At 49.6% G+C, this 23,527-nt stretch overlaps 2 protein-coding genes across 5 annotated transcripts in view; one reads left to right on the top strand and one right to left on the bottom strand.

The window, feature by feature from the left end:
* LOC119159598 (Tousled-like kinase) overlaps positions 1–23,527 on the top strand; it is a 157,584-nt gene that overhangs the window by 76,086 nt on the left and 57,971 nt on the right. The window contains exon 1 of one of the 4 annotated variants that reach the window (XM_037412403.2): positions 12,011–12,927. The exons of 2 other annotated variants lie outside the window; for them this stretch is intronic. In XM_037412403.2, the coding sequence (XP_037268300.2) occupies positions 12,896–12,927 (32 nt within the window). In that variant the 5' untranslated portion in view covers positions 12,011–12,895. One more of the 4 variants, XM_075891459.1, reaches the window with a different exon arrangement.
* LOC142809533 (uncharacterized) lies at positions 786–3,063 on the bottom strand. The gene has a single exon (XM_075891454.1). The coding sequence runs from the start codon at positions 2,802–2,804 to the stop codon at positions 1,050–1,052; it is 1,755 nt and encodes a 584-aa protein (XP_075747569.1). The 5' UTR covers positions 2,805–3,063; the 3' UTR covers positions 786–1,049.

Raw genomic sequence — 23,527 nt, 5'->3', positions numbered from 1 at the left:
ACATTTGTCGAGCGGCCGTGTTGCAACGGTCCACCCAGTTAGAGTCAGCGAGCTGGGCCGCGTACTCTGCTGCTCGCTGGGTGAGCTCAGCGATGCGAATTTTGAGCTTTCGGTTGTGTTTTTGCCGGCGCCATCGGCGGACGAGGCTGCGCCGGGCCTCCCAGAGGTGAAGGAGATGGTTATCCACTGCCGGAGTCGCCTCGGAGAGTTTAATTTGTGTTTCTGTGGAGCGTAATGAGGAAACCAGTTGCTGGGACCAAGCATGGTATCCTTGCTCCTCAATGGGTGTCGAATTGGCGTATATTTGCCGAAACTTCGTGTAATCGGGTAATTTTGCCTCTCCGTAGGGTCTTGCCAAAGGGTAGGTGCGAATGGTGGTGTTGAGTATGCAGTGGTCGCTGCCGAGGGTCTCTTCAGTGTTGACCCAATCCGCATACTGAATGTTTTTTGTGAGGGTAAGGTCCGGACATGTGTCCCGGGTCACGGAGTTACCCACGCGAGTTGGGTAGGCAGGGTCGGTGTGAAGAGTTAGGCCCAGCGTGGACATAAGTTCCGCCAATTTACGTCCACGTTTCTCTTCACGTGCATACCCCCAGAGTGTGCTGGGGGCATTGAAATCACCCACAATCACCAGAGGGTCCCTGCCCGCAGCCTTTAAAGCGCGGCTAAAAAGGTCTGCGAATGTAATGTTGCTTAGTTTCGGTGAGCAATAAATGTTTAGCACGTGCAGTGGCGGGTCCTGTTTACGCAGCGGAAGGAGTGTCACCATCACGTACGAGAAAGCTGGCTTAAGGTCGAGATCAACTAGGTTGGCCGTATAATTTTTGTGCACGCAGATGCAAGATAAAGGGTCCTGCTGAAACGTAGTATAGTTTGTGAGTGTGGCAGCACTCCCTGGCTCCTGGAGGGCTACCACAGCAGGAAGGTTTTGAAATGCTGCGAGGAAAAGCCGGAGGTTGGCGCGCTTAGTGTGAGCCTTAAAGCCCCGACAATTCCACTGGGTGATTTGGATGGGAGTGGCCGTATTGGATCGTGGGGACTTCCGAATTCTAAGGGAGCCCGCCATGGTCAGTGGAGTTATCGAGCGATTGCGGTGGCGGTGCTCCCGAGCCAGCACTCGCGGGGAGGGGGGTGTCCTCAATTCCGGAGGCGGAGCAGCTGTCATCATCCTCAAATTCGATCTGTCGTCGAAGCGTTTTAGGGTACCGGCCAGACACGTCCTTAATTGGGCCGGCTCGTTTGGTGAAACGCGCAACTTGTTGGGCTATCAGGGTAGGGATGGTTTCTGTCATTTTAGCAATGGCGGCATTTACAGCCGCTGAGATTTGGGTTTCGAGGACAGTTATACGGCTGTCCATACGGACCTCAAGGGTGTTCACACGAGCCTCGAGTGCGGCAACCGCGTCTGCCGCCCCCGCCCCGGTCTCACTCTCCATTACCTCTACTGCGGGGGGAGGAGGAGGGGAGACTAGTTGGGTCTGTTTGGCCTCGGCTTCCGCTAGTCTTTTCTGTAACGCTTCGATTTGTGCCTGAAGTTTGGCAATAATATTTTGGTCGGCGTTACGCGATGAAGAGGGGATGATAGGGAGGGATGAGGAGGCAGCTCTACCCGTACCACCCACCTGCTTTCCGTTTTTCACGGCGTTGGCCCATGGCCTGGCTTCGCCGCATGGTTGCGCCGTCGGCTGCTTTTCGGTTCCTCCAGTAGGGGAAGCGGGCTTGTCAGTCTTGGCGACTTCCCGGCGTGGTGGCTCACTGGGAGTCTGATCTTTGCGCCGTTTCTTGGACGCCCTTTTGGACTTTCTGCCCTGTTGTGCGGCCACCTTGGAATTACGGTACTTGGCCGTACATGCTCGAGAGTTTGTGGCGTGTGCTCCACCACACACAGAACATACGGGTACACATTCATGAGGGGCCCGCACCCCCTCCTCCACAAGCGGAACCTGCTGTCCACACAGGCCACACGTATCCCCATCCGGTCGTGGGTTGGGACAAGTGTCCATCCGATGGCCGACGACACCGCACTTGCCGCAGGCCGGGATCGTCCGGTAGTAAGGTTTGACCGGGATCAGCATTGCGTCGTAGTGAACAAAGCGTGGCTTCTCCTTGCCGGCGAAGGTTACACGCGCCTTGTTCGATGTGCCAAATTTACGCACCTCGACGATGGTGCCTGACCTCCAGCGTACGCTCTCTCGGAGCGTCTCCGTCGTATCTGTGTTGCGGACTACAATAACTCCGTGGCAGACATTGCTACCATCTTGTCGCAGGTACCCGTTGAACAGAACCTGTCTGTGCTCGATGTTTACCACGAAGTCCCCGATCATTTTGTCCGCCGTGTCAGGGTCCGGGGTGTAAATCACGATCAAATTTTGCTCTCTCGATGGAATAACCGTCAGCGTCTCAGCTCGCTTGGGCCCGAGGTATGCCTTAAACGCAGTCCCGTACCAGTTCTCTGAGAAAGCATCATGCAATGAGATGCACTCTCGTGGCTTTACGACTATTACATAGTCGTCCGGACTCGGTTTCGGAAACGGGCGAGGCTTCCATTTGGTGAGAAACTTGCCCTTGCGTCCCACAGCGCGCGAAGCGGGAGGCTGCGTCTTGTCAGCTGGCGTGCCGGATGCCGAAACAGCGGCGGACGCCGCCTTCTTGGCGTTGGCTTGCGAGCGGCGTTCCACCGCGTCGTTGAGAGCTTGGCTCCGAAACCTCGGTGAAGAAGCAGAGTTTGGCGTTTCGGAAATCGGAATCGTTTCCCACGTCATGGCATGCGGGTCGTATCCACGCTGCATGAGAGTAGCGTCCATGTTGCCTCGGAAAGCCGGTCCCACGCCGCCGGGCGTTGGCGTCGCCGTTTGGCCTAACGGCGTCGCCAACGTGGTCGGGTGATGATCGGCCGTAAAGTTGTCAAAAACGGGCCCACCTGGATGACACTGGTATCCACGTGTTGCCTGTGAGTAGCCGAAACGATTGATGCTGGTCTTGACGGGGTACTGTGAAGTTGCCCGTGGTTCCAGCCGAAAATCAGCGGAGCCGAAGCGCAGCACGTCCTACATCATCGCGCGCTTGCAGCGCCCCCTGGATGGATGCGACTCTGCGCGTGGCATCGCAATCCGCTTCCTTCGAGTCGTCGTTGCCGCTGTCCCGGTTGCACGGCACCTTCGGCTGTTTTTTTTTTTCCTTTGCAGTCACGGGGGGGGGGGGGGAGCTGGTATTTGACTTGCTCATTCGCCAGATAACGTTCCAAGCTGCAAACGCTAGATAAAAATCAAAAATGGCAGCCCTTCTCGTCCATGTTTCACATACTGTCTGTCTGCTTCTTTCCACTCTCGCTCTCTCTCTCACCGCCTTAATATATTGTAGCACACTGCAGCGGGGCTTCGCTGGCTAGCGTGGCTATCGGACAATCGGGTCGCGCGTTTGATTCCGGGCGATGACCACCACCTCGTTCCTGTTGGGACGGTATGCAAACCAACATTCGAGTATCGAACACGCGTGTGTATCTTTCACGGCGTCAGAAATAATCCGCAGGACTCCTCCACACTAGCGCGTTTATCGTGTCACTTTTGTTGCTATCTGCCATGTAAGCTCAGTCACTGAGATAACATACGGATAGTATCATCGGTTTGCTCTTTAAACTTTACATCAACGCAACTGCATTAAATAGCAGGAAAATCTTTGTTGTGACCTGCAATATCGGTTTCCTTCGCACAGTTGAAAATTCCAAAGGATTGCTGTTGGATGGTGAAATGATCGCGAAACATGTTTCTCGACGCATGCGTCACTTATCTGGTGGAGAAGTGTCATGTTGCGGAGCTTACGCTGTGACGTACATTATTTCATCGTGCCTTGGTTTCTGGTAAGCCTTTTCTCCTTTTTTTCGATTTCACCCTGCGATGGGACGTACACTTGCAAGCCTTGGTTGCGTTTATAACAGAAGAGGCGAGGAAAGGATGTTTATTGATTGATTGATTGATTGATTGATTGATATGTGGGGTTTAACGTCCCAAAACCACCATATGATTATGAGAGACGCCGTAGTGGAGGGCTCCGGAAATTCCGACCACCTGGGGTTCTTTAACGTGCACCCAAATTTGAACACACGGGCCTACAACATTTCCGCCTCCACCGGAAATGCAGCTGCCGCAGCCGAGATTCGATCCCGCGACCTGCGGGTCAGCAGCCGAGTACCTTAGCCACTAGACCACCGCGGCGGGGCGAAAGGATGTGTATACCATGCGGAATGCAGCTGGACACGCGACGTGAATAGAAGGGAGTTTAGCCGAAAAAACAGAAGTAAATGATAAGAAGAGGGCCGTACCTGTCGTCGCTAGGCCTAAAGGCGTGTCCCCCGAAGGTCATTGTGGAGGAAAAGCTCCGATTTCGCGGACTACGACGGAGCAACTTCGAATTTGTCTATTTCATCCGACAATACCAGATGCACTATACAAAGTCTTGATCCGCCGTATATATTCGATACCTCGATATTTGTATCTGAAGGCTATGAACTTCTGAGCGCTGTGCTTGCCACTTTACCTTGCTTTCTTCGTGTTGCCATCTAAACGCTCTAATGTTAACGCGTGGCCCATATTAGAGCTTATTTCAAACAGTAATTTTCAGGGACCAAGTCAATCTGCCCAGAGCAGCTTTTTAGCTCTGAACACTACTCAGAATTTTCTGAAGTAAACTTTGACTTTGAGCAGTGGCGGAGTTTTTCAGCGGAAGGGCATTCCCATAAGTGGTGCCCATAAGCAGTGCTTATAGGAAGTCGAACGCGGCGTTGGTCAAAAGGTCTGCTGACAGTGGAACCCACCTGTAAAATAAAAGGAAATGAAACTATAAACGTCATTTTCTTGCGCTGTGAATTTCACAGGACCAAAACCTTAACGAATGGTCTTCTGAGAGAGTGCACGTCTTTCATGCAGGGGTGTCCTACGTTGCAAGTCAGGATTCAAGAAAAATCATGAGTGTTTTTTTTTTCTTATAGTGTTGCGCGCTCGTTTGCTAACCTCCGCATATCTGTTTATAGAAGTACATGTTTTGGACCTGTGTTTCACGATTGTTTTAACATTGATTTAACGTATAATGTTATTTGACTTTGTTGCGGCGTAGTGGGCCGTCAGTTTCATTTCTGGATTTTTCAAGAAGGGCTCGCTAACACATTCCAGGTGAGCTCTCAGTGTATATCATCTCACGCTGTGCTATCTCGGGTGTCTCTCTCCCTTTGGTGATTTTGCAGCTCTCTTGATTCGTCTGTCGTCGCTGCGACGCTGTATCGCGCGCGATCGCTGGCGATCGCTGTCGCTTGCTAATCGAACCTTTCGCCCAGCTATTGAAGCTTCCGTAATTAGCATATATAAGTGAACCGTTTGACGAAGTTGCTGGTGCAGTGAGCGTTTTCGCTGGGACCTGTCACGAAGATGGTTTGTTTACTGGTGCGATTACGCGGCAAGTTTTTCCCTCTTTAATTCAGGCTCCATCGTATTTAGCTCGAGTTCTGCCTCTTTTTGCGGCTTATTGCTGCGTACGCATAACATTTCTGTGTACCCCCTACCCCATCTCTACATGTTATTGTTTCTTTATTTGATACTGTCCGTATTATTCACCGTTCGTTCTTTCTCTCTTTTGTGTTTTTTTTCGGGGGGGGGGTATTGATGCACTTCTCAAATTCGAATTTTCATTTATATCAGCGATCATTCGTTACATACCAGGACATAGTTTTAAATGTGTAGGTTTCTTGCTCAAATGTTCAAAACATCAGTTTTGAACGAGCTAACGAACAACGAAAATATTGTGTATTTGAAATCCAAGGATGACGGGAACCCATCTGATCTGGAAAAAAAAAACAAAAACAAACATGGCCGCTGATGTATATAAGAAAGAAGATGAGGATGAGCGTGTGAAATCGGAGAATAAAGAGAATGATGATAAGGCATCGGATGTATCGTTTCTGTATGTTCTGAATGCAACATATTGGCCGCGAGGATGCGATGACAGCCGGAAATAACAAGCGCTGACCGATCGGGTAAATAAAACAAAAATGACGTTTCGGCGCCTTCTAGATAATCCATTTGCGAAGCTAGGTTTAAATTTAACCACAGAAAATGTTCTAAATTTTAGTGCCTCTGTTTTGGGAAATTGCCACAGAGATGCATTCGATGCGGTGTGTAATTTTATTCAAGACTCTAAACGTTTTTCAACATAAAGCCCACGTTAACAAATATAAAAAAGTGGGTCGAGAAGTAATTTTCAAATCTGGATAAATTCGTGACATACCAAATTAATCGGGTTTGGCAAAACCAGCTGTCTGGTCGGCTCCCAAAATCAAGGCATAGCGATTAGTGCTTTCTCACTATCTGAATCTCTTTTTTTTCTTATTTTAAATATACTGTATTCATTCTACAACCCCCCCCCCCCCTTCCTTTTTTTTTGTAAGCAATAGTGCTGTCATCGTCCATATGAGACTATATGTTCTCATGGCCCATCCCCCAGTGTGGGTATGAGCCATGGATTTCAGGCTACAAACAAACAAACAAAGTGCGGCTGACACCGTCCCTGAGTGGGTAGGTGCCAGTACTCCAAGGAGCATCATCGTCATAATTTGCCTTGTTCGCGAAAATGAAATGTTTTTGGTGGCGTATGTATTTGGTTTCTCACGATGTGACTTAAGCATCGACTGTATATCGTGGGGGGCGGGGGGATAATTGAGCATGTGTTCGTATTTAAGTTGACTTACGTTTCGAAGGGCGTGGGTTACTTACTTACGTTGATTCGAAGGGCGTGGGTTACGGCGCATCAGCGCGCTCGATTTTCTCTGCGCGTTGTAAGAACGCTCTAATAGTAGCTAGTAATCAAATACTAATTGCGAGGGCCTAGCCTGACACGAGCGTAATAAGACGGATGAGCGGTGACTAGCGCAGCGTGTGACATTACATCGTGGAGGACAGATGCGTCGCAAGTGCCGTGGACCCGTTCGGGACGCCCCGAGCGGCTCCCCCCCGACTCGCTGCCGTGTTCATGACCGCGGCGGGGTGCGCGGTTGCCCCACTACTTCCGCCACGGGGTCGGCGTGGCCGCCATTTCGCCTCTTTGTAGCCTCCCACGAGGGGAGGCCCTTCTCTGCCGCCCCTTTATATATAAAGTTGCGCCATGGCGCTGGTGGCCTCGGGCAGGTGAGGCCTCCGCGAATAAGGGCGCTGTGTAGCTCGTTTATAATAAGATATGGTTGGACGGAGAGATTGTTTTATCAAGCTCGTCGCTTGTACGTCACTTCAGCGCCTGCTTTCGGTGCATATGTGTTACTTGGTATTCAACTAGAGTTTCCACCATTTACATTAAAATTAATAATACTCGATATCTTTTGCGGCTTGCTGCATTATCTTGTATGCTCGAACAAAAATTCTATTGTGTAATGAAAATATGTACGTATGTGACATATCTTGCTATATAGTAGTTCTTACTTCATTGGGCCCGCAACTAGCTTTTTGCCCATGAAGCCAACTAGTTTTGGCTGTTTCTGAAAAAAAAAATAATTAAATTTGTTTCAGAATTCATGGTTCGTGTCAAGTAATCAATCAGGCCGAAATAACATCTATCTATCTATCTATCTATCTATCTATCTATCTATCTATCTATCTATCTATCTATCTATCTATCTATCTATCTATCTATCTATCTATCTAAAGTAATGTATAATTCACCTTGGTGGGCGAGTTGGTTGGTGATTCAGTGCTTTAATCAATCTGTTTGACTCAACTGGTGGTATCTCCCGCGTTGTTACGCGTATGTGACCTTACAGTCAACGGAAAGCATTGAAGAGGTGAAATGGCGGCACGACATCTGGTTCGGCGCAACTTGCCTAAACTGCGATTCGTTTTTGTTGCGGCTCGCCGAACTCCTCCAGCAGCACAATTGGGTCAATGAAACGTTTAGAACTTCTAGGCGCATAAAACTTCAGACAACTAACACAAGAGACGAGGACGAGCGCAGACTTTCAACTGATTTATTACTACTACGACACACATATATATGTTAGAAAGAAGATAAGATCACTTGCTTAAGCAAAAAAACAACACACAAAATCAAAAGGCGAAAAAAGAGAGACTGCAAAACACCACGTGCTCACCCTGGACCCTCACGTGCCAAATTTAAAAACGCCAATTCTTTTCCAGATAATGCTATCGATGGTTTGCTGATACAGCTGCCTCGAGCAATTGCTGCAGCTTCAATCACAAGTCTTGTGCCTTCATTAGGGTGGGACGCGAGAACCCTTGTCTTTTCGAACAAAGGCTGGCATCCACATTTTTGGCACGTGGATTTTTGGCAAATTTGGCACGTGAGGGTCCAGGGTGAGCACGTGGTGTTTTGCAGTCTCTCTTTTTTCGCCTTTTGATTTTGTGTGTTGTTTTTTTGCTTAAGCAAGTGATCTTATCTTCTTTCTAACATATATATGTGTGTCGTAGTAGTAATAAATCAGTTGAAAGTCTGCGCTCGTCCTCGTCTCTTGTGTTAGTTGTCTGAAGTTTTATGCGCCTAGAAGTTCTATATGGATTACCAACTAGCCCAATCCCACACTTTACTTAAGAAACGTTTAGCCCGGCTTTTGTGTACGACATTCCGCCGCCCGGAACGCGCCCGCTGGTCCGCCCGTGCATTCGGCATTGCCTTTCTCATCCCCCCCCCCTTTTCTCTCTTTTTCAACCGACGTGGCTTCACGCCTTTGTCCCAGTTGCAGTCCGTTGTCCCCAGAAAATGTCCCAGAAAATGTGCGCGCGTCTGTTACAGCCACCTCTGCCCGTACTCGCTGACCGTAACCCATCTTCGCTGAACGTTGCGTAACTCCGGCTGTACTGAAATTCGCTTCCTGCACATAATAAGCGCTGGAGCGAGCTCGGATATATATATAAAAAAAAGGCAGATCACTTTGCCAGCTGTAACCTTTTTTTTGTTGTCAGCAGCCATTTGGTGAGCGTCAGAAAGATTTCGCTTGCAAACGCTGTTATGTATGTCGTCGTATCCTGCAACCAGTTGGGCTTACCAACCTGGCAACCAAAAGAGGATGATCAAATGAGATAACGTTAGTAGCCTGCGTTGCCCGGAGAAAAGGAGCCAAACAAGTTTAATATTGCGTGGACGCCTTTTAATCCTTAACCCAGAGGAAGTTGCCCTACGTGCTACTTGCTCTGCGGAGCAGGCGGAAGAATCGGAGCGCGAGCATGGCGACAAAACGTCCATGCAGAGCAGACGGCTGCTGGAAAAACGTCGCGTCCCGTGGGTGTGTGTAGAGAGAGAGCTCAACCTGCCGCTTCTTCCAGCGTCGCCGGTTCGGTATTTTATTGAGTGCATCACCCCGCGAGGAAGAAGAAAGGAAAGCGTGGTCGGCGGCTGTTGTTGCGCTAGCTGAGCGAGAGGGCGCGAAGACAGCAGCGGAGGGCGCCGTGAAGTGAGACGAGTGAGGCCGTGGACAGACGTGGCTGCCTCGCCCGTACTGAGAGCGACGACGAATATGGCGCTGTGCGGCTGCTGCAGCAGCGGCAGCAGGCGTCCTGCTGCCGAGAAACAAACGAACACCCATGCCGTGGAGGCCGATCCTTTCAGCGTTCCCTGCGCGTTGGAGAGTTCGCGCGTGGGTTTGAATGCGACTCGTTTTCGTTCACTATGAAACTATGACTAGAGTATGAATGTTTTCGAGCAGGCTGTTGGAGCCCGTGGCTTCTCGGTGCGCATTCTCGCTTTCAGTTTTCGATCACCAGTGTGCGCGCGAACATTCGCGCGCATTCGAGACTGTTTTTTTTTCTTTTGAACTTAAATTTATTTTACCAGTGGGTTGCATGGATGACCAGTCAATAAAAAACTGTAATTCGCAGCTTGAGGCGAACGTTGTACACGTTGGCGGCTGTTTCCTCTTTAATTCAACTTCACATTTCAATCTTTTGCAAGGTTGATGAGGCAATAAAAGCTGCAATTAAGCAGCTTGAGCTGAACCTGTACAATTCATACACAGACTAGCTTCATAGACTGCAAATAAAACCGTATAGCAGCTCTGTCAAGCATATAGCCCCTCTCTAGTGCTACTGGTTTTTTTATATTTCAACCAAAGGTGCATGGAGGGGGGCAGAAAAGCAGAAAAGACAGCGATGGCGGCTCGAGGAATCGAAGCGCGGAGGCGCCTTGCGCGCAAATCCGGGAGGCCTCACACCCCCCTACCACCACTTCCGACGACTGCAGAAGCAGCAGCACGGCGAGCGTGCCGTGCGCTGCGTTTGGCAGCGCGGGGAGGGATCGGCTGGCCTTACTGATCGAGGCATGGCGAACGCCAGCCAAGCCGGCGCCATTGCGCCGGCCCTTTATTATTATTATTTTTTGCATGCACGCGCTATTATTGTTCCGGTCCAGGAGGTTGCCGCTTGGTTACGCCATTTGCAATGCGTTACGATCTCGTCACCTAATCTCCACTATCCTGGGATAACTTGATGTAACCTTTTTTTATAGCTCCAAGCGTTGTACTGCCCGAAAACTGCTGCAGGCAACTGCGTCGCAGCGTACAGCCTTCCGAGTCCGGGAGGACAGTAAAAAGTGGGAGAGAAAGATAACGGTGATGTCTTTTTTTGTTCCGCTTATCGTCGAGGCGGGGAAGCCACGATGCGCTACACTTGAGCGTCCATTTGCATTTCCTCGAGTCCGCTGCTGCAACCGTTCACGCCCTGACGTACGCCGTGGCAGCGCGCTCTCGTTGTCGTACGAGTCGCAATTTTTCCACGTTCCCCAAACAGCCATCGCAGGGAGGTGCATGCAGCCTGTGAATTTTAGAACAGTACGTGGCTATACAATGGATGTCATCTATCGACCTGTGAAAGCTTTACGGACTTTTACGATGATTGACTATTCTGGTTATCACGGCGGTTGCCTTCTTTTTGTAGTGCAGTAGTAGCACGCTGCTGAGATGTTCGGTTTTGTGCAACTTATCTGCTTTGCGACGAGCCTGTGAAAACTTGCGGCTATGACAACGCTGTCACGATTCACTTGTCACCACGCCTATGTCGGGCGTCGCCATACTCAACGCGCGCGCTTTTGCTTGCTGATCTATCTGTTCTTGTAGTATGTTTTTGAAGAAACCCGTCTCGCCTCGGTGCTTGAACGGTTGGACTTTTCCAGGCTACGGGATAAACGTGGGTCATATGGCTTCGCCGAGAAGGGAAGTGAGCCCAGATCCCTCCCTGAGAGTCATCGAGTGCGGTTTGTGCAAGCTGCGACGATTTCCTCCTCCTTTCGTATATACACGCATATATATATATATATATATATATATATATATATATATATATATATATATATATATATTTCCGATCTCTCCTCCCCGCAACGTGTATGTCTCGCCCCACCTTTTCCTGATTTCCTTTTGACGCGTTCGCTTCATTCCCGGTCCCTGGCGTTCTAGGTTCTGCCATCGTTTCATGCCCCCTCAACACCGCTGCCGCTCCTGTACCTCGAGGCGCCTCCTCCCCCTCTTCCCGTCGCGCGTTTCGTCCTCGTGCGTTCGTTCACTCCTTGCGCTGCTCTCTGCCCGGGGTCTCTCTGTCGGTGGCGCGGCTTGCGCTCTTCTGTCTGTACGCAGAGGAAGGGACTACTTTTTTTTTCTTCGCGTGGAGCCTGTATCGCACGCCCGGCGTTTGCGTTCCTTTGTTGCTGGGGCGCTCAGATTTTTGTTTTTTTTCTTCCTCGGCAGTCGTGGCTCCATCCGAGCCGCATCCTTCGCAGTCTTGAACAGCAGCAGCAGCCATCGGCGGGGCCGTCCCGTCGTCGTCCACAATCCTTCCTGTGTGCGACTTCTTTCGTTCCCCTTCCCCACCTCCATACCGAAAACCTCGCGCACTTCGTTCTGCCGGGGGTCGTCTTTATTCGAGCGCGCCGTTGGAGAAGGAAAGGGCTGCTGTCTCCTTCTCTCTATCTTGGCCGACGGCGGCACTGCTCGTTCGACGGACAGCGTAAGGGGGGGGGGGGGGGGGAGCAGGCGCTGCTCTGTTCGTTGCGTCGTCGTTCCTTCGTTCGCTCCTTCTTCGGTTGGCTCATTCTCGCGCGTACGCGTAGCGCCGCGCGCACAGACAGACACGAACTCAAGCGGCGACCTCTCCTTCAGCTACGCGGGGAAATCGGCTCTCGCGACTGCTCTGCCGGTAGTTAGCAGCAGCGACTCGCTCGCTGCTCTGACTGGCCTCTCGGCGTGTGTGTGTGTGTGTGTGTGCGTGAACGTGCGCGCGCCTGGCGTGTTTGTGGCCCCGCCGCCTGCGTTTTTTCGGCGGGGAGAGGAACGCTGCCGCGTCGTACTACGCCGAGGTGGCTGTCTGTGGGCTGGCCTGGCCCGTGTGCTGCTGCACCCCCCTCCCTCCGGTTGTGTCGCCGGCGCCGCTGATCTCCCCGCGGCGGCTGTTGTGCGCGCCGGCTCGGAGGTCTCACGACGACCACGCTAGCAGCGCCATTTTGCGTTCTCTCTGTCAAGAACTGACCTTCCGCCCGGCGCTCTTCGCGCCGCCCAGCGTCCCCGAAAGCCGCCCCCTGTTCTCAAGTTATTCAGCTACTGTGTGCCCTGTTTGGTCACTTCCTCTGGCTTGGAACGACTGTAGATAATTTCTCCTTCAGCGGGCTTTCTAACAATGTGTCGCGGGCGACCCGAGCTCTGGAGCATCCGTCTCTTCGGGGTGTCCCACCGGTTGTCGTCGGGCTAGCATCGACTGTGGCGTGGTGTCCTCCTCTGCTGGGATGTCCGCGTGAGCCGGTTGCAGCCGCCGCGACATCACCGGAGCCCTCGAGGATATCGGCGCAACAGCGACGACCCTGGTGTGGATCTTCGTCGGTCGTGGCGACTGCTGGCGCACCGACGACACCCAGCGACTCTGCGCCCATGTTTCTTGCGCCGCTCTGCGCTTTCCAAAGGTGCGCATCGTCGTGTCGTCACTTTCCCAGTGTGTGCGTGTGTGTGTAGGGTATAGTGACAGCTGTGGCCTCTGCTGTGTGTTAGGAAGTGCTGTCATCGCGTAGTATTGTTTTTCTGTTGAGTCTGCGTCTGGTGGTTTGTAGTTTACGGCCAGCAGGTTGCCTGCACGCCACGGGCCCCGTCACCAGCAGCAGGATTACGCTGCGCCTGCTGGCACCTGGATATTTTGTTCGCCGGTCGTTCACATGGATATGCCGTCAGCGTCGCAGGAAAAGAGGTACCCCACCGCGGTGGCGCCTGCCGACGGCCGCTGTCGTCGGCTGCCAGGTGGCGTGATAGCGGACATTTTGAATAGGATAGGACGCGGCTCCAGCGCGGAGCCACGTTCGGGTTGCACGGTTGATCGCTCGGTCGGCTGCGCTCGTGGCCTGGTGACGTCGGCGGCCGCCCAGGGGGGGGGGGGGATACCACCACCACTGGCGGCCGGCGGCGACATGATGCTTGTTGACTGGCTGCGTGTTTTTCTTCTCATTTGTGTTTGTTTACTTAAGAACCGCCCTCCTCTTTACTGCGGTGGCGCTCCGCTCGATAAACCGTCAGAAACGCATCGCATTGCCACTAGCGATACTCTCTCTCTCTCTCTCTCTCTCTCTCTGCGGTGCGTACTCTTTCAATTTGCGCCCGTTGCTGCATCAAATCTGGTGTCCCTTCCGCTAGACGCACCACCACTCGCTTCCCTCTTCTCTTTCGCCGACCATTCTAGCACGAGAGGAGGTCGTGCATTCTAGCGAATGAAACAAGCGGTTGCCGCTCGCGGCGCTGTGGCGGGCCTGCTGTTTCTATACATATCTGCCCTCGCCCCCTTCCTTATCCTTCGTCGCGCCTCGGAGGAACTGACCCGTACCTCGAAGACGTTAGCCTTTTTGACACGAGACACGTCGGTGGCGGTTCCTGCAATTTGGCGGCGTTGCGCCAGTTCACTTCTCGGTATTGTCCTTAGCGTCGTTTACAATGCCCCATTACATTGCGGTATAACTCATGGTTCATTCGAGCCGTAACTACTCAACATGTCCAGATTCTTTGGCTGGACACCGACGTAATCGTTCCGCCGTTAAATCGTACACTGAGTATCGTTTTTCCCTTTCTTCGTTTATGGGCATTTACCTTAAACGATCCGTGACGAAGGTGACTCGTGATAACGTCATGACTTTTTTTCGCGCGCCTCGCTCCGTGCAAAGATGGCATCGCCCGCGTCGAGGTGAAAAGCGAAGTCGTCTCTTTTGTCACGCTCACTTTGGCGCAACGAAGCCTATTGGTGCTCGGGGGAGGAACGTGTTGCTGGAGAGGGTGCGCTCGAGGGAAAAGGCACTCGTACCTACTCGCGCCCCCTCCCTTCTCCGTATCGATGAGATACTCTCCGCTTTAGTTTGCGGCAGCTTTAAAAGATGAGAGGTCCTCATCACCTCAACGCCAGCCTTGTGCCACGAGCTGCGGAGGAGAGCGACTGGGAAACCTCTCCGCGCATCGCCGTTAGCAGCGCGCTGTGACGTTTGTCGTCCCGCTTCGGGGGAAGTGACGTAACTCTTATTCTCGCCCTCGGGTCTCTCCGTCCTTGTGGCTCGGGTGCTCGTGACGAGTGGAAGAGACGATTCCATAAACGCGCGGCTTCAAGCAGGTTTCCCTTCTCTGTTCGCAGCCGTCTCTCCTGGATAGATGGATAGTGAAGTATTATGATTAGTCGAGGCCAGCTGAAACCGCGCCGCGTGCAGGCGCACGGAAGCCGCCGTGGAATTTTTTTTGTCTTTTTTTTCCGTGGTTTGCTTTGTGGTGCGCAAAGGGCGACTGCCTTTGCGGGAAATTCGTTTTCTCCTTTCGTGGAATTTTTTTTGTCTTTTTTTTCCGTGGTTTGCTTTGTGGTGCGCAAAGGGCGACTGCCTTTGCGGGAAATTCGTTTTCTCCTTTCATGTTTGGCTCGTTTTTACGAAGCCAGATGTGAAGGCTGCCATCCTTTCTTTCGCTTATCATTTATCGTTTATCTTATGTAATTATCTGGAGCAGGAATAATTATCTTCATTACTAGCTGGGATTTCGAAAACTTGTCCGCAGACACACGCATATACTCGCACTTGCTTTATGGACACCTTGCCATCTTCTATCCGGTTAGGCTTATATCGATCTGTGCGCCTACTCGCCCGAAGTTGCGTGCAGTATTGTGAAAGCTAATCGTGGAGCTTAGCCACTTTGCAGACTGAACCCTTCATTGGTATAACTCCTTCGCTTAGCTGTGAGATTTTCTTTTTAATCTCGTTGGGATGATTCACACTTCACACGTTCGTTTACTTTATACAAGTGCTGAGGTGTTAGTTGAACATTTCTCCTTTTGGCGGATTTTTTTAAGGGAAGCTGTTTGTTGACTGAAGGAATGGGCGTGACACTGTGGTTCTCATAAAAACAGTTACGCTGCAAGGATTTACAGGCGTAATCGAAAGCGGCCATTATGGCGCTTGAAGCTCGTGCTAGTCGTGCCGTAAGTAGACAATGACAGTCAATTCCAGAGACAGTGGTAGATAAAAGTCCCGCGCACTTTAATGCTGTCACTCCAGGTGCAGCAGCGGCAATTGACACAACGGAACCCTTACGCATTGCTGCCGTAGAAAATTGGCAGCAGTGCTAAGGGTAAAAACAACTTTGTGTATGCCGAAAAGTTGGGCTTCCTTATTTCGAAGTGTGGCAGCTTGGGCTAGTTGGTATGGCATGACGATAGTTATAGCGCGAGATCAAAACGACGATCGTGTCCTTCTTGTCTCTGTGTCGTCGTTTTGATCTCGCGCTATAACTATCGTCCTTATTTCGGTTGCGCCAGTGCAATGAGTGTCGCATCAAGTCTCGTAGAAAAGTGACTCAAGTATCCGAGAGCGAAGTGTTGAAAAACAACTGCAAGCAAGATTGCCTTTCCCGTTGTCACACAGGTCCCGTTAATTCGGGAGGCAATCGCCGGGCTAATTCCAAGGGCCGAAGTATCGGCCCCCCGAACCGCACCACGAAAGCGTGGACAATTTAGAAGTGGTCCTTTTTGGCGCGCCAGCGGACGCCGGCTGTGGCTCAAAGAACAAGTCAGAGCCGAGAGTTGATAAACAAACAAATTATATTCTCAATAATGGCAGATCGAAAACAATACACAAGAATGCACACTCCACAATAGTTGCATACAATATGTCACCAATCAAACCAATCAAACAACGTACTACACAGTACAATCAGCCACTCTTGAAACAACGGACACAGGCAACAATACACACTACAATGCAGTCGCATGCATTGAACAACCAAGACACTTAAAGACTAAAGAGATAGAAAATCTATTCAGTCCAAAGTTCTTGGAACAAAAGTCGGGATGATACTTTTCCGAGAATCACTCACTCAAAGTCCAGGGTTGTTGTCGTTCCGCTGCCCCTGAAGTTTCTCTTCCAGGAAACCTCGCCCAAGTCTCTCTTCCAGGAAACCTCGCGTCTTCAATTGGCCACTCTCCAAGCTTCAAATTCTTCGCCGGAAACACGTCGGCTTCACACACGCAGCTGTTGCCACGCGTCTTCTCTCGATAGCGGTAAACACACACTCTTGCCTGTGGACACACACTCTTGCCTGTGCCTCAGGTGGAAATCATCTTCTCCCGCTTTGTCTCTACGGAAAAAACCTTCGCCGACTCCACGGCGGAATCCCTACGCGCTCCGGCGCTAACTTCCGTCTTCTCCTGATCTCTCATCTCCGCTGCTCGGTTAAATACCTTCCGCGCGACATTCCAGAAGGTTCTCGTCATTTCGTCGGTGCGATACTCAGCGAAGGCTGGGGAGAGGGCGAGACGGTTGGAATGCCCTCCGCGATGGATGACTCAACCCGGCGTGACCACGCCTCTTTCGTTCTAGAAATTTCGCGGGCTTGCTCGGCCGCCATGTGGGGTGAGGAGGTTCGTCGGCTTCGGCTTCCGAGAGGAGAGGCTAGAGGCTCGCGCGCCCGGGGAGCCTTTAGATGTTTGTTTTCTTTTTCTTTCTTTTTCGTTGACCTCGCGGTGTCACTCCGGCGGTTCGTCGCGAGAATTTGGCGGCGCGCCCTTTTTGAGCGCTCGTTCTGTGACACCCGTCTCATTTTGTAATAATGTCAGCCAAATATTGCTTTCTCTCGACAAATGACAGAAAACGCTCAAAAACCACTCGTAGAAGACCATCTATCAGCCGTTGGCGCGCTCGGTCGTTACAAGGATCGCCATGGGAGGCCGCGACGTGTCCACGCGTGCTCAATGTCACGAGGCACCCGTGGCGTATTTTCTTTGCCTCTGCCATCTCTCCCTGCTTAAAATTGTTGTGGAGATCGTGAGGCAATAGGGTCTTTCAGTGAACTTATTCCATGCTTACTTCAAAAAGTGTTTCAGAGCCCCTTTTTGTAATGGACGAATACTTAAACTGGCCCATTTAAAACATCCGTGAAGAGTAAGCTGTCGTGTATGTAAATGCGTTTGTCTATACTTTACATCGTGGGCGCAGTTTAGCAGGGCGCAGTTCCAGATTATTTTGAAACATACGTCCTCCCTTCAAATTCTACGTGTATTCACATTGCTGTTGCACAGGCAGACACACTTGTAATAATTAAAGAAAATACTGTAATAATAAGCACAGTAAGTTCCCTTGAGAACGTCATGGTAGCAAGGTGAAACAAGAGAAGATCGTCCGAGCACACGAAAGAGGGTTGATCCTACGAAGACAACAGAATGCCTACGTTCCAATAAACACCCCAACCTGCGCAACATTGGACGATTATGTGCCCGCAACGGTTGCTAAATCAAAGTATATGTATGAATGCCCTAATCATCTACGCTCCCAGGGTCAGGTTCTGTTGGTGCAAGATCGCGTGATGGGCTTAAAATTTGAAATAGTGAGAGTTATTAAGTTATAGAGAAAAGGATGGCTTCGTACCGAGTTGGTATGATAAGTTGGCTGCACCACGATTATGCTCTCTTCGACTCGTTTTCTTGAATTCTTGAAGTAGCACAGGTTTGAGCATATCAACCAGGCAGGGGGGGGGGATAGAAGGCGTTCTACTTCAATTTTTACTGCAGGACACAACATCATTACACAGCAAAATTTGCCGAAAACAAGTGCTAATACTAACAGGTATGTCTTCGGGGCCATCACACTCACTCATATACGTGGATGGGTAGCAGTCTGGGTATCAACATATGTAACACTGGACATAGCATGCAATAACAAAAGAAATTTGAGAAAAGACTAAAAAGGGTTTTTATTAGTATTGTTACTTCCCCCCTTCCCCTTTCCCCACCCATTCCCTGGACCCCTTGATGAATTCAACCTAGATAAGTCAATATTTTTGTTTAAGTAAATCGACAGGGCACTCATCCTCGTGCCCCCTCCCCCCCCCTTACTATAGCTAAACTAAGGGGGAGGATGGCATGACCCCATCAACCAAGCAGGGGTTTTCCAACTTAGCAACGCCCAAGTATATTTTTCCCCTTCAAACTATCTTTTTTATTCGTACTTACTCCCTCTTCTCCTTCCTTTTGTTTCCTATTTCTCGGGTGTCGCTAAATAGGCTTAGTCGATCAAATTTCGTCGCTATACGGTGGCGTCATCACTCTAAGTCTGCCAGTGTTTTTCATTGTTGCACACGCCACTGCGACAGCGAGGCTTTCCATGGAGAGAAACCTGCGGTAGCCGAGCGCTATTTTGAGAGGCAGCAGCAGCTGCTACGTTTTGTTCTCTCTCTTTTTTTTTGCCTATCGGGGTTGCGCTACATGGCGAGACGCTCCTTACGGATCGATACCAGAAAGGGCTTCGCGGTTAAACCCACGTGCGAAGAAAGGCCGCAACGACTGCAGGCCTGATGACTCTCTCGCTGATTCTGCTCTCGGCCTCGCCTCGATTCTTGGCTTCAGCATAAAGTTTACTTCGCACAGTAAACGCATAAAGGGCTTAAAACACTTACCCTCCACCCAGTCACATGCTACACTCTAGAAGTAAAGGAGGAAAAGGGGTATTGAAGTTGCTCCTTTAGAGGAGTTGCCACACTTGCCACACCCATTGCACTATTTTTGGAGTAACTACGAAAGAGTAACTGTGCTCTCACAGTTACTGCTCAAAGGAGCAACAGTTAACAAAAGAAAAATGAGGTTTTGGTGTACTTGACCAGCCTTTCGAAGTGCGTGCTGGTATTTGATTATATGTACAATCGATCTGCAGGTATCACATTCAGCTATAAATTTCAGAAAATTTGCAGCAAACCCACGGTATACGAACTCACACCCACTCAGTCAGCATGTCTGTACACAAACCACTATATTACACCACGCTACGGAACTGTCTTAAAGGAAATAGGCTTGTGTAGGCACCGATAAGTCCTTTCACACGGCGCGAACATTCCTGCAGTTACTCCAAAAAACGGGCGCTTTACTCCACAAGGAGGAAAGTTTACTCCACAAGGAGGAAAGTTACTCCACAAGGAGGCGTTTCGTGTGCAGTCTTGCGCACATTTCATCTTTTGGAGAAGCAAAGAGCCCTTTTCGGGGTAACTGTACGGTTCCTTTGGAAAACGTTTTAGAGTGTAACTGCCAGTTTCAGGTGTCGCCGGTCAGCGCTAGGTATTTGCACCGCGATTGTCAACGATTTTCATTTTTAATGTCTTCTATTATCTGAACATTATATAATGATACCGCTGCCAATGATACGGCTATTGCTGCTAGACTGGCTTGTAGTGAAGTACCGGCGAGACTCATGGGGAGGTCTTCACAGTTGAGAATTATCGCATTATGTCAGTTAATGACCAACAAGACTCCGAAGACCGTATGTGATTATGACATTCAAAAAATTGTCATGTCCACTTCTATGGCTTAACAACTTTCGTATCGTAGCCTGCGATGTTGAACGGGGGCCATGGCTCTCAATATTGCATTAAGATTGTCGTGGGCTCGTTACCCACCAGCAGAGAGCCGCAGCGAGTTGTTCTTTTCGTTCACGTTTATTCCTCCCCTTTGTTGTCATAGCTACTGCACCTCATTCAGAAACGAAGTAATGTGTAATGTCTTCACGCTTTCGTTGAGCTCATTAGGAACCACGCCATGTGATCTACTCCCATTCTTTTGTGTTACTGTTGCGCGGCAAACTCGTTGCATGCATCGATCAGTAGATTTCCTCGTGTCGAAGGTCATTTACATTGTGTCGCCGTGCAATCAGTGATTGTTTCTGGCTTCTTGTTCGCTACTGTCTCTCAGCGTGTTGCCATTGGATGGCCGGATGGTTTGATTTGTACCGTACCGGCCTATTGAGGTGGGCTCCATAGTTTCGTATTCATTGTTTTGAAGAAAGAAAGTGGGTTGGGGGGAGGGGGGGGGGCGTCAACCTGTAGTCAGGTACAGCACAACCTGAGTTTCTGAAAATTAACTAGTGGTGACTCTGACGCTGCGATCGTTTTGCCAACATGAGAATCATGGGTATAGACTATATTACACTGATTTGCCCAGTCTTCGTGCTTGCGGGCTTCGATCACACTTGTGACTTTGTTTATTGTTGTGTTTTGGTTTTGTTTCGAATAAAAGAAGGTGCCAATGTGAAACTTCGTGAGCCGATTTGAATTGGTGTGCCTAAAAGGTTCTGGTAGTGAAGCTTAGCTACTTAACTCTTGCTGAACTTCGTCTTGCGACCCGGGTCACACCGAACCAAACGGAGCCAAAAGAATGATGATTAAACAAATCCGTGTACTATCGATCACTTCCATGCTGACTGGAACACCGTGTGTTTCAGCTTCCATAGACACTGGCGCCAGAGTTCCCTGTACTGTATTGTTAGGAAACTCTATACAGCGCAGGTTCGAGACTGCTCAAATGACCGAAGCGCGGAAGGTGATTGCCTGCATGACTATATAATTACCCTCGCTTATGCACTGTTCTCGGAGGGCGGGAACTCTGGCGCCAGTGTCTATGAAAGCTGAAACACACGATGTTCCAGCCAGCATGGAAATGATCGGTAGTACACGGATCATCATTCTTTTGGCTCTGTTTGGTTCGGTGCGACTCGTGTCGCAAGACGAAGTTCAGCAGGAGTTAAGTAGCTAAGCTTCACTACCAGAACCTTTTAGGCACACCAATTCAAATCGGTTCACGAAGTTTCACATCGGCACCTTCCTGTATTGTTAGGAAACTCTATACAGCACAGGTCCGAGACTGCTCAAATGACCGAAGCGCGGAAGGTGATTGCCTGCATGACTATATAAGTACCCTCGCTTATGCACTGTTCTCGGAGGGCGGTGTCGCCGGCAGTCCGGCTAATGACGTGTCTGGATTGCACGCCCATTGGCGCAGGCTTCAGTGGATCCTTCCTTGAGGATAAATCGCTCCCGCAAACTTATACAGTAGACGTTTTTTAAGCAATCCCACAACGCTCTGCGGGGGCTCGGAGCACTATGGGAAATGTTGGTACGCCGAGAGAACCGGCCCTTCTTCCACCTGCTGCTCGTTGGCGCTGTGCGAGCAAAAAAACGAAAGAAACTTGCCGCCGCTTTTTGAATAGGGTCAGAATGCACCTGCATGTATATCTACACATGAAACGTGAAGTGAGTAACGTAGTCAGTGTATCACTGGACAGGCGTACGTGATGAGCGGCATGCAAGTTGTTGCGTACCGATACATGTGGTCAAATCTTGCTATCGTGAGGAATGTAAGCTGCAACACTGAATTCATAGTTATTCAACGATGAACTGCTGAGAAAGTGCTGTGGCTTTATTACCATCGGAGGTTTGATTTGGTCGTTAACACAAGACTGCAGAGAAGTGTTACAGCTTTAAAATTTTTATGGAAAAGTCATGCTCTGAAAAACAAGAGAAAAACAAGCACATTCTAAACCTGTTTAAAAATGAAGGGGTGGAACTAGAATTCACGTGCGACATACCTATAATTTGCGGTTTCTTATAAGATGCTTAAGTGTCTGCGGAGCATGTTTGCTGGCAGTATATTCCGCATTGAGTGAGACCCCTACTGAATTTCGCGTTGGCGCATTCAAATGTTATTCAGCGAGGAATAATAATATCGTACTTACGCTCAGCGAAGAAAAAAAATTGGACACATTACATGAGCAATAGTTTGCAGCTGCAAGAAGGCGCGGTGTCCTGCCTGTGTCATATTGCATTGGTTTTGTGAACAGCTCATTCGCACTGCAAAAAATATTAATTCAGACGACCTTCACTAGCGAAGAAACTAGGAATGTTGCAGTTAATCCATGCGTACGTTTTGCACAGTCTGAAAGGAAGTTAAGAAGCGATACGAGGTGAGGGTAGTGTTTTCCGCACCATATGCTTATTAACATTTCTTTCGTAGAGCACAAAAGGTCGCAGGGGTCTGCTGTACGGGGACAGAGAAAAGTACTATGAGAGGCATGCCAATTGTTCTTTCAATTGTTGTGCAAGAGTTGCTTACCGAATTCTACTTGTCTTAACTGACATAGATCGGTCAGACTGACTGATGTATACACTTGCACACAGAGCATCAGAATTCATTGAATGAAGCCATCTCATCTCACCTTACAGTTTCAGTAATTCAAATACCATTTCATCTTTGAAGGCATGGTAATCTTTCACAGCCACGCTAACCAGATTATGCAAGAAATCTCCGAGACATATCATAACGAACACCGCACCTTCTTTAAGTCAATTAATCTGTGCTATCACAACACAAGGAACCTAACTTTATTAATCAACTGTAAACACAAACCTCGGTTGTTAGTCTTTTTGTACCACTTTGTGACATGAGCGTTGCACCCTGATTTTCTTATATATGTTTGTTAACACATGAGGAAACCTTTTAGTCGCGAGTGAGCGTTTCAGGTGTGCGTATTTTTTTCCTGGTCGTACTTCTTTTTTTGCCCTGTAGGATGTATTCCAACCTGCAGTTACAGTGCTAAGGGAAGTTGGTAGATGCATATGCTGCGAGCGGCGCGCAGTGGTCTAGTCAGTGTATTTTATTTTAAGAAGTTGGGCTTATTTCGAAAGCACTCTTTAAATATACCAGGACCGTACAATTTACTTGTAAACAGCATCAAAGGACACTGATTAATTCCAAATGCATCCATGAATTTTTGGACAGTGCTTACCTATCGAAAAAACGTCCACCATAGGAATGGTGGATTCTACCATCCATCATTTTGGTGAATTATGGTGCTGGAAGTGTTGGTGGCTCATGGTGTATGGTGGCGTATGGGGGAGTGAATGGTGGATGGTGCGCTGTGGCCGGCAATGCTGCAGCGTGAAGCAGTGTCAGAACCACCGTAACGAGCTGCCACTAAAGAAATAATAAAATAATTGTATAAAAAGAACTGTAAAAAGCACCAAAAAAAAAGAAAGGTGCGACAGCGCGGAATCGGACTTGCCATCTTCTGATTCCCAACTAAGCACACTAACCACTACGCCACGCCGACAGGTGGAAATTTTGGTGTTAGAAAAAGTAGTCAACTGACAAAGTCACTGTTTAACTTCAGCTCTGTTTGTCGCTTACTCGAGTGACGGGATCTGCACCTGCTACTAAAATTTACACATTTGATAAACACA

Source organism: Rhipicephalus microplus, chromosome 1, assembly GCF_043290135.1.
Source record: "Rhipicephalus microplus isolate Deutch F79 chromosome 1, USDA_Rmic, whole genome shotgun sequence".
In the NCBI taxonomy this organism is placed as follows: Eukaryota; Metazoa; Arthropoda; class Arachnida; order Ixodida; family Ixodidae; genus Rhipicephalus; species Rhipicephalus microplus.
The sequence above is the reverse complement of the archived record's forward strand: the minus strand, read 5'-3'. Positions and strand labels throughout refer to the sequence as shown.